Source organism: Calidris pugnax, unplaced genomic scaffold (assembly GCF_001431845.1).
Source record: "Calidris pugnax isolate Ruff unplaced genomic scaffold, ASM143184v1 scaffold21, whole genome shotgun sequence".
NCBI lineage: Eukaryota > Metazoa > Chordata > Aves > Charadriiformes > Scolopacidae > Calidris > Calidris pugnax.
In genome coordinates, this window is record NW_015090770.1 from 1,464,248 (window position 1) to 1,474,737 (window position 10,490).

The following is a 10,490-nucleotide window of genomic DNA, read 5'->3' on the forward strand; positions in this document are numbered from 1 at the left end:
TGCCCTCCCAGCGAAGGGCAGAAAGCTGGGATGGGGTTCCCCGAGCCGTCCTTCTGTCTAAAGTCCCTGCAAAGCTTTGAGAGAGAGAAAACCCTCCCTCACCCGCTGCAGGCTACTTTTTTTGGTTTTTTCACCCCTTTTTCCTTTGCCCTGTGGCTGCTGGGCACTGCTGGGCACTGCTGGGCACTGCTGGCTGGGCAGTGAGCAGGATTTCCTTTGCGGTGTTTATCTCCGGTTCCACCACAAAAAACTTTCCCCCTTCTTCACCAGTTCTGATCTTGGTCTTGAATTTGGTCTATGGTGCGTTTGTCTCAGCTGCTCAAAAGCAGAGAGCAGGTCAAAAGCAAAGAAACTGAACTTTCTGGAGACAGACAGGCAAAGATTGGGGTCTGCACCCTCCAGGAGAAACCACGACCAGTTTGGAAGCAAGGAATGGGACTTTGGACCCATTTAGGGGCTGGGTGGGAGGAAGAGGAAAAAATATTCTGGGAGCAATGATTTCTCCTGGTGCATAGGACTGAAGAGGTCTTGAAGGAACACCGAGATGTAGGAGCAACCAGCCCCATGGACCTGCTACAGCTGAGAGCCTTTTCCAAGACATGCCAGAGTACAATAGAAATATTCTGCTAGCATGGCACTTCACCTGCACACCCAGCCCCGCAGCCAAATCCCACATCCCTCTCCAGACAGCAACCTTACATTCCTGAGCTAGACAAATGATGAAAAAGTTCCAGTTACCGTCTAATGAAAGGCCTCCATCTCCCTTCCCCCAGAGGTTTCCGATGCACATATAATTAGCTCTCAATATTTCATGAATATGGGGTTTTACTAATTCCTTTTCACTCAGGAGATTTCGCATTCGCCGTTTTACCCTCTCTGTCATTTTGCACAAAGCCGTGGCTGTGGGAAGGGTGGTTGTGGGTTGGGGTGGGTTCCTCTAGCTGGATACACAACATCCCTCAGCCGCCTGAGGCCTCAGCCCAGACATCCTGAGAGACACAGATCCCAGATGAAGGACCACAGCTTTTTTTATTTTATTTTATTTTTTTTTCGTGAAGAAAATTAAATGTGCTGTGGGATTTTGGTCCTTTGGGGCAAGCATTTCTTTGGATGGGTAGCAATTCTGGAACAGGTCTTCTGCTTCTGAGTTACAGTGCATTTTGGAGGGAGACTGGTACCTCCTGACCAGAAAGAGCATCTCAGGCAAGCTGGGAGGTAGAAGTCAAGCTAAATGTCATCAAGAAATGTCCCACTAAATCTTGATGATCTTCTACAACAAGAGCTCCAAATTATCTGATTCTGATTTCTACACAATGGCATTAGTAAGAATAATTCTCAGCTCCCTAGCTGTATAATGAAACGGAAAACTACCCTGGCATCATTATTTTTTTTTTCCATCTGATCCACTGGAAAGCAGTGAGGTAAATGTTCCTGTCTTCATAGTCCATGTGGAAAAAAATCTGGGAGTCTTATCTCCCTCCCCCAGCACCAGACCTGTGACTGCGGGGAGGCTCAGGGCACAGATGCCAAGGATGCCCTTCACGTTCAGTGCTGAGGCACAGTTGGTTGGGTTTGCCCCAAAGCCACCCTTTCTGTTGTCATTCCCCTGCTAGAGCTGCCCTGAGTGTTGCAGAGGGCCTGACCCTGTCACCCACATGTCACCCTGGCATCCAGCATCCTCTTGCATCTTGTCTGCAAATAGTTACTGAAAATCTGCTAGCCTCTGTAGGAAAAAAAGGCTTTAAACTTGTTCTTGAGAGCCTAAGGAGGACCTTCAGCTGCCATAGGGCAGGCTTTGCTGGGCTGGTTGTGCAGCAATAGCCAACCTTCCACTAATCTTACCATAAATATTGACTACATCTTTTTTTTTCTTGTCCCGCTCGGTCCAAATGTCTGTGCCTCGAGCAAAGTGATGTAATGATAGTTCAGTCCTGGGGGAGTTTTCCTAAACACGCTGCAAGAACAAAGTTTGGTCCTTCTGTTCAAGAAGATTTAGACTAATGGGCTTTTCACCACATCGCCTTAGTGCTAAACACTGGCATTTGCAATACAGTAGAGGAGTTTCTGTAAAGGCAACCCCCCCAACCAGAAACAGCTCATTAAAAATCCCACTATCCCCATAACTTGTTTATTATTAATTTAAATGACTGCCTTATGATTTGTAAGAAGGAAAACAAATCCTAAACCAAACGATATTTAGAATCACTCAGCCTGGTGGGCAATGGATTTTATTTGCCACACATTTGTAGTTGGATGTTAAAGAGGTTTTCCAGTTTACAGTAACTGCTGTCTCTCCATGTGGTCCATTGAAGGATAGCTTTGTTTTCTCACATTAAACTTTGTGAGTCACCAGTTACTGTGCTTTGCCTATTTCTTAATAACAACTTTACACTTACACGGGCCTTTTCCACCCTACAATTCTCTAGTTGTTTACTAGGGAGCCAAGAGGAGCTGGTGAAAGGGAGAGGAGTTCCCCGAGTGACTGACACGGATGCAGGATCAGGACCTGCAGGCGTTCTGCTGAGCTCTGAGTCACGTTCAACAGGATTTTTCCCTGTGTCAGGGACAGACAGCTCATTCCCATAACGTCTGGCTGTGGGTGCGCCACAGCGGGATTTCTCTGTGCTCATCAATCCCTGGGGGTGTCACTGCAGGTAGCCAAACCCCATAGGAGTTAGCACATTTGGAAGTTATAAACCCAGGCCTACGGTGCCCACAGGGAACGTCTCAGAAGCTGAAAATATCTCCTTTAGCTCTCTCAGGGGTGACCTGCAGCAGAGGCAGTACCCTAAGGGAGAAAGGGATTATCCATCTCTGCTCTGGGCTGAGACCCCGGCCAGCTGTGGGCACTGCTCTGCTGTGCCCCACGGTGCCCATGGACCCCCAGAGATCCAAAGCCACACAGACACTGCTCTGGTGTGCAGGGAACATGTGGCAGAAGGGCTCCTAGAGACAACTGCTCCTGTTTTTACTGTTTCCTGCCACACTGTGATTATTCTCTAATCTGGTTTTCGGTGTAGGCGCTTTGCTGTTTGTCCCACAACTTCAGAAGCCAATATAGTTTTTAATCCACTGGTGATTTTACTGATCCACAATTCTCATCCGTGCACTGCGGAAATGCCATGGGTGCAACCTCACAGGCCAAATTCTCACCTGGAGTAAACGGTGATGGAGAGGGGGCTTGAGCAAGTGGGGCCGCACAGGCTCAGTGGAGCCGACATCGCCGGGGCTCAGCGCTCACTGCAGATGGAAAGAGCCCGGCCCCTTTCTTGGGGTTATTAATGCCTTTTTTGTCCAAATGCTGGTTTCCAGAGACATCTTGTGGCTCTCGCCAGCTATCACAGCTGAGCTGCTCCACATCCCAGCACGTTGCTCCTCCTGCCGTGCTCGGATAGCCAAGCTGCCTCCTGAGCCCCTTGCTCTTTGCACCCTGAGTGAGATCTACTTATTTATTTATTGGTTTGTTTATTTACCCCTGGATGGGTATTTTCGGCTTTGCGGGTCCCCCCTCTCACACACAGCTCAGGACAGGGTAGGAGGGTAAGCATCAGTCTTGCAGGAGAGAAGACCTCTGCAGAAGTGTCACTGGTGTGAGAGTCCTCCCAGGCTGGTGTGGCCCCAGGAGGAGATCCGTGGTGGCTCCCTACCCAGCACCCAGCGCTGCTGCATCAGCTGGTTGGTCTTGGTTTTGGTTTTGGGGTTTTTTTAATTAGCTCATTTGATGACAGTGCTACAGAGGAAGAGAAATATAAAACAAAAGTACTTTTGTGGGAAGCAGTGTTGGCACACGGGCAGAGGCTGCGGGCTGGCCGGGCATCCCTGCGCACCGCAGATGGGAGGGCCATCTCCAGCCCTTGCAGCAGAAACTTCCAGGAGCAACTTCTCAGTCAAAGTGGGAGGGACGAACCCCAACGGGAGTGTGAAAAATGATACTTTTCAGAGATGGGACTATAGGAAGCAAATAATGAGGATTAGACCCCATGGCCATGAAGGTCCCATCCATCCTCATGCTGGCTGCACAGGTGCTGGTGCAAAAGCAAAATGTTCCCTGACAGCAGAGAACAAGGCTCTGACGGGCTTTTAAAAATCTTTTCAGAAATACTGCATTAGCAATAATTATTCACTAAATAAAGGGCATTTAAACCACTCAATGTCAAGAAATCTTTTCCGGACTTGTAAACCTCTAGTTTAACCAGCAAGCCCATTATTTTGTCTACCAGGGTGGCTTGTACCAGCACTGCACACCCCAACGGTGCAGTGTGCAACACGCAGTGTCTCCAGCTGACTCCTCACTCATGGCCACACGACACAGGAGGGAGCCACCAGGTTCAGGCAGGGAAATGAAGGCTGTTCCTCAAGCCTCAGGCACCCTGAGGATCACCACAGTGCCACGCTACACAGGATCTGTCTGTCCAACATCCATGCAATCCTCTTTCTTTTGGATGGGGAGATAGCAGCTAGGGCTATGGTGTCTGAGCCAGCAGATTACTTGTCTCCATCTAGCCAGGGATTCCCTCCTTCCGATTGCACAAAGAAAGCTTCATAGATGGGGGTAATTTTTAATGTGTGTCCCACAGCCACACAGGCTCTTGCTGGGTCCAAGCCATCTATGCAATCTACACTTTCCCACTGGTGTATAATTTTCTTGGCACTTTCCTTGCAACAGGTGGGCTGCAATGTAAGGAAACATAATGTGACTGCTTCACTCTTGACTAAGAAAAAAGATTTACTGCAGAAGACACATTGCTTACAGTTTTATGGAGATTTCTTATCTAAAGCCATGTAACACCCTATGGCGGGGGTCCACAACCTTGAGAAAGTCTCAGACCATCCAAACAAATGTTTCCAAGCAGGAAAGGAGCCAAGTTACCACGTCTGTGCACAACATCAGGAGGCTGGGCTGGGAACTGTAGCTGAGATCACATGGCGCTATAACCCCATTTCGCCTGTCTGGGGTCCAAGGAACTTGACGTAATTCATCCAGCCCTGGAGGAGAGGGAGATATCACAGATGAAAAATGACTTCCCAGGTGCCCTGGACAATGTGCTGGCTGTGCTGGCTCAGACAGCTTGCTGTGCTCTGTCCTCAAGCTAATCATCGGCGTCTCCATCCAGGAGGTGGTCAACCCCGTAGCACAGCCGAGCACAGCGGTGGGTGAAGAGCTCTGTCCCCTGGCCTCTTATGGATGTGAGACACCACGTAAAGAGGAGGAGCAGCCTGGTAGAGACATGGATGACCCGTGTTGCTGCTTGAGATGGTTTTCCTTCAAGGGGCCACAGTTTGGTACGATGGAAACGTCTGCAGTGAGAACCAGCCCCTCCGTCACGGGCACGGGTGCAAGAGCAGCGCCGCAAAGCAACAAGCACGTCGTGAGTTACGACCACTAAACAGCAAGGCAGCACCAATAAATCTTAATCCGAAGGCTGATAAACTGCAAAACACAACATAAAATATGATGCATGCGTTGCTGTTGAGCCTGCCAGCCTCTGATCTGTTCCCACGGGGGCAAATTCTGGCTGATTTTTACTGACGGAGCTCAAAGCAGTCCAGCTGCAGTCACCCGGGCTAAAGATGGCCTCATGGCTCTTATCTAAATAATTCCTAGTTATTAATAACTTTTATAGTTCATACGTGGGACTGAATGGTGTGTGCTTTTTCAGTGAGGATAAACCATTCAATCACGTAAAGCCTCGCCTAAGAGATGCTGCTAGATGAATCATTTAGGTTGATTGAGGGCTGCGTAAGTGATATATTAAAGATGTGCCAAGCAACATTCCTTGATGGGGAAAATTATGTGTTTTCTGGCAGATTCATAAGCTAAGGAATTCATCTGTGGGTTGTTAAGGAGATTATTGTCTGGTATGTGTGTGTATATACATGGCAATGGGAATACCAGTCAGTCCAGTTTAATAGACATCTGAAATAATCTGGTTTTGCTGAAGTGAAACTGTCAACCCAGGTTGATGCTGGGTAAGCTTTTGACTCATCAAATCAAACTGATTCTTTCTGTAACTCTTATGCCAAGGAAGAATCCAATCCATGGGTTTCAGAGGCTGGAGCTGGGTGGGACATGACCAGCAGAGTTGATTTTGTGAACATGTTCCCCTTTATCTCAAGAATATTCATTGCTAGGATCACTGAAAAAGGCTAAATATTTCTGTAACTATAGCTAAGTTGAGAATCAAGTGAAAAGTGCAATAGCCGTTGCATCCAGTTCAATTCCTCTTATTTTGATCCATACACTAAAAAAATCCCAACAACCACCATCATAGAATCATAGACTCATAGAATGGTTTGGGTTGGAAGGGACCTTAAAGATCACCAAGTTCCAACTCCCCTGCCATGACCAGGTTGCCCAAAGCCCCACCCAGCCTGGCCTTGAACACCTCCAGGGATGGGGCATCCACAACTTCTTTGAGCAACCTGTTCCAGTGCCTCACCACCCTCACAGGAAAGAATCTCTTTCTGGTATCTAATCTAAATCTCCCCTCTTCCAATTTAAAACTGTTACCCCTTGTCCTGTCAAACCATCTTTCATTTAAGGTGGTCCAATCTGGGACTTAAAACCAACTAATCCCAAGGAGGAAAAATTAAGAAATGTTTTGGTGCCTGTGACACCATCCCAGTGCAAGCCAATATGGCTCCAGCTTCTCGTCCACTCTTTCAGGAAGGTGTCCACCCAAGCTGGAGTTGGGGTCTGGCTGGGGATGGCATCCAACCTCCTACTGCCACTGAGGGAAGCACAAGACACCTGAACTGCTGGCAGTTTGACGTCCACCAACACTCACATCCAGGGAAGCTGAATGGAGGAAAAGCAGATTTTGTAACATTTTTAAACCTTATTTTTTTTCTTTTCACTTTTCTGGAAATGAAGTGTGTCCCTCCACCCCTTGCACTCTCACACTTTCTCCTTCCAACGGAATTCTTTCTTTTCTACATGGTTTCAGTTAGGATTTCCATTCAGTTCTTCAGGCTATCTTTTAATAACTATTTGTTTCAACTTATGTAAATCTGTGTCTCTGACTCTGAATTTCACATTCAAAACTTTAAGACTGCACTGAAAACAGCGGCGTGCTGTACAATCTGAGCTTTGTATAATCACTTTCATCAGTGACCTAACTTCATATCCCTTTCAAAGCAGAGTTGATTTATCATCTCACAATCTGTTTTGTCCTAGTTTATAGTTTTTACTTTTCCATGCCTTCACACCATACTGTAATTTTATCATCCCCTAGTGAAGGATTTTAAATCACTGCTTAGTTTCTGTCCTGTGTCCTCCATCCAAGGGCACGCGGCGCCCGTCTGCAAGCCTCCTCTTACCAGTTGCAAAAGGAGGGCAAACCCCATCTTGGCATGTTTCTCCCGAATATTTCACCTCCCTGTTTTGCTCTGCCTCTGCCCGCTGTGCCCGGGTTGCAGCCCATGACCAGAGGGGCTCTCCTCTGCTCTGGCTCGGAGCGCGCTCTTCTCCCTGAAGATGAGAGAGACAATAATTAATATTATTAACCATGTGTCATGGACAAACCCAGCTTAGGAAGAGCCCAGAGAGCTTGCAGATGGGGAGCTTATGGTCTCATCAATCAGCTGAATAAGCAAATGAGAGAGGCAGGCTCTTAAGCCCATTTACTCTGTGACTCGGTACTCCGCAGTACTCAAGTACTTTGGCTGTCTCTCTGTGTGCTTTATAAGGTTATTGTGGCCATTATATATCTCACCTTCACATCGCCCATTACGGCTTTGAGAGGTTTTTAAAGTGAACTTCAAAGAAAGCTTAGAGTTGCTTAACGCTGCGGAAGAAACTTTAATAGCCAGTAGCTTGTGCGAGGTGTAATCCGCAGGGACGCGGGCTGCGTTGGGGTACAGCTCCCAGACATCTCGCCTTACGCCAGGAGGGTGGGCACGGTTTGATATTGCTCCAACAGAAAAACAAACCCTGATCTGGATGCAGCCGTGGCCACTGAAGGGAAATTTTTCTGGCTTACGGCGTGGAGAGGACGCAAGGTGCAGATAACAGCGTTAGATCTGCCTGTCTGCAGGCTGTCTGCTCAGAGGGCTCTGCCAGCTGGAGGTGGACAAGCCCTCGGTGACAGGTATTTCTTTATGGTGACATTAGTATAAACATACTGATTAAAGGCTTCATGTCTGAAAGCCTATGACTATCTGAACGGCTTCCCAAGCGATGCTTGGGGCTTTTCCACCATTGTGAGGGTGATGATGCTGATGCTCCCTGCACCTCGCTCCCCAGCAGAACATTAACTCAAAGGACAATCAGGTTCAATTAAACACATCAAACTGCCCAGCGTTTGCCTGGGTAAAGAAACTAATTGTACACTCCCAGCTAGTCTCCAAAGAGCCTGGGCTGCTCTGAGGAGGCTGAAGTCCTCAGCTGGCTGAACCAGACAATATCTTTCAGCTACTTGTTGGGAGCACGCATTCCTTGGGAAAGCTATGATAAACCTGGCACTTAACAAGGCTCACAAACCAACTAAACAGCTGTGGGAGACATTTGGTGCGTTCGACAGTAAAGACAGGAATGCTTTGAAGACTGGGCTTGTGAGGCAGAGCTCTGTCAGCGAGCTGAGGAGCAGCCCCGGCGAGCGGCCCAGGCCTATGGAGCAGCCCCAGCCTTTACGACTCGGCGGCCCCGCGACTCCCCTCCCGGCCGGCCTGCCCGTGATTTATCCACCCCACACCCCCGGGAGGCTTCGCTGTTCTCGCCCTCTGCATTTTCCAGGGCTCTGTTTCACATTAACTCGCCAGCAGGTTGCAAAGCCAGCGGGCCCGGGGAGAAGGTTTTTAAGAGAAACCCTGCAGATCCTCATCCCTTTGCCACAGAAGGAAGCGGGAGGGAGGAGGTCATCTCCTGCTCCTTCGAGCCATCAGCTCCTCCATTGAATGGATGTGAATAGTCTTCTTTCCTTGATACACAAGGAAGAAGTGGGAGAGAGAAGGGAGCTCTGGGCTAGTCAAAGTCACTGATAGTTTTATCTTTTTATAAATTGTTTCTGTTATTTGCAGAGTGCTGAAAAGCGCTGGAGAAAATGTAGCCCTGGGGTATCAGGCATCTACCTGGATCTGTCATAGTCAATGTGTGCAGAATACACATTTTTTATTTTATTTCATTCTATTCTATTCTATTCTATTCTATTCTATTCTATTCTATTCTATTCTATTCTATTCTATTCTATTCTATTCTATTCTATTCTATTCTATTCTATTCTATTCTATTCTATTCTATTCTACTTTTTTTACAAGACGCAATATCCTGCCACCTTCCCCCAAAGATCAAGGACTGCAGCTATTTCATCCTAACACAGGGCAGGAAGATGCTGGGCTCCCACCCATGTTCCCTCCTTAACAGGTTTTCATCTCTGCTGCTGGGAGGTGCTGAGTGTTTTCTGGCCACAGGGCATGTGCCAGGGAGCTCGCAGCATCAGACCTGGGAAGGGAGAGGTTGGGCTTAGGTTATCCTCCTGCAGGTGCTCTCAGAGACTGAAGAACACCCAGGTCTTTCAGAAGAATGTCTGGCTTCCTCTGAACCGTTACCCCTAAAAGGAGATCTTTCATTATCACCTCGTTACAGATGATGGATTAGTTCACTGAACTGATCAGTAATCAGCGGGGTTTAGAAATATCTGTTGTTTCTGAAGATGGGTGACTACTCACCGCACTAGCAGAGGAATCACAAATGGCTATATCTTTTTTGTTTGCAAAACACACCTTCAGTAAAGCTCACAAATCACCTCTGAGACTCTCTCCTGCAAAAGCAGCAAAGGACAAGGTGCTGGCCAGTTGTGTGACACCTCTGGGAAACCTTTAGTAACATTTTGAATTTTCCTGATACAGACTTAGGCATCAGAACAACAACCTTTCCAGAAGGAAAGATTTAAGCAGCATCACAAAAAAAAATCCCGAACAAACCGACCAACAAACCTTTCCTCATCTATCCAGGACTTTTTCCACACCTTTCAGCGCCTGTCTAGAAGAAGATGCAGGTCACACGCTTATGTATGTCTTTGCAATGAAGGTCTGGTCAGCGCCTGAGGAGGGTCCACACTGAAGCCCGATGGCCAAGTGTCCCTAAAGCTTGTGGAGTGTGGAGGGGACGGGGAGGCTGCTGGGCTCGCAGTCAGTCCGGCGCCGCACCACAAGGTGGGGATGCTACAATGCAGAATGGCAGGCAGCTCCTCCGGGCAGGGCGAATTGCCTTCATCTCTGTACAACAAGAAGCTTCTAACCACCAAAAATCCAAGCCGTGGCTTTGTCTCTTAGCCCTGTGCACCTTGCTCCACACCCTGGGGAAATTTCCCTACATCGTATCTCCTGCGTAATCACAGCAAGAAAGGCTTTTGAAAACGTCGGTGCCAAGTGCAGTTTGTTCCTGGGGGCCCCCAGAGCTTTTTCTATCGCCTGGAGAGGCTGCGCTGAGGCTGCTGCTGGGGCTGGGGAGAGCCAGCAAGGCTCAGGGGAGAGAGAGGAAATCAAATGTG

General features: G+C 48.1%; 1 protein-coding gene across 1 annotated transcript in view; it reads right to left on the reverse strand.

Moving 5' to 3' along the window:
* EN1 (engrailed homeobox 1) overlaps nt 1–7,730 on the reverse strand; it is a 20,072-nt gene extending 12,342 nt beyond the window's left edge. Inside the window, exon 1 of the mRNA XM_014938914.1 lies at nt 7,716–7,730. Coding sequence (XP_014794400.1) covers nt 7,716–7,730 — 15 coding nt within the window. The remainder of the gene's footprint in view (nt 1–7,715) is intronic.
* Nucleotides 7,731–10,490: the final 2,760 nt, after the last annotated feature.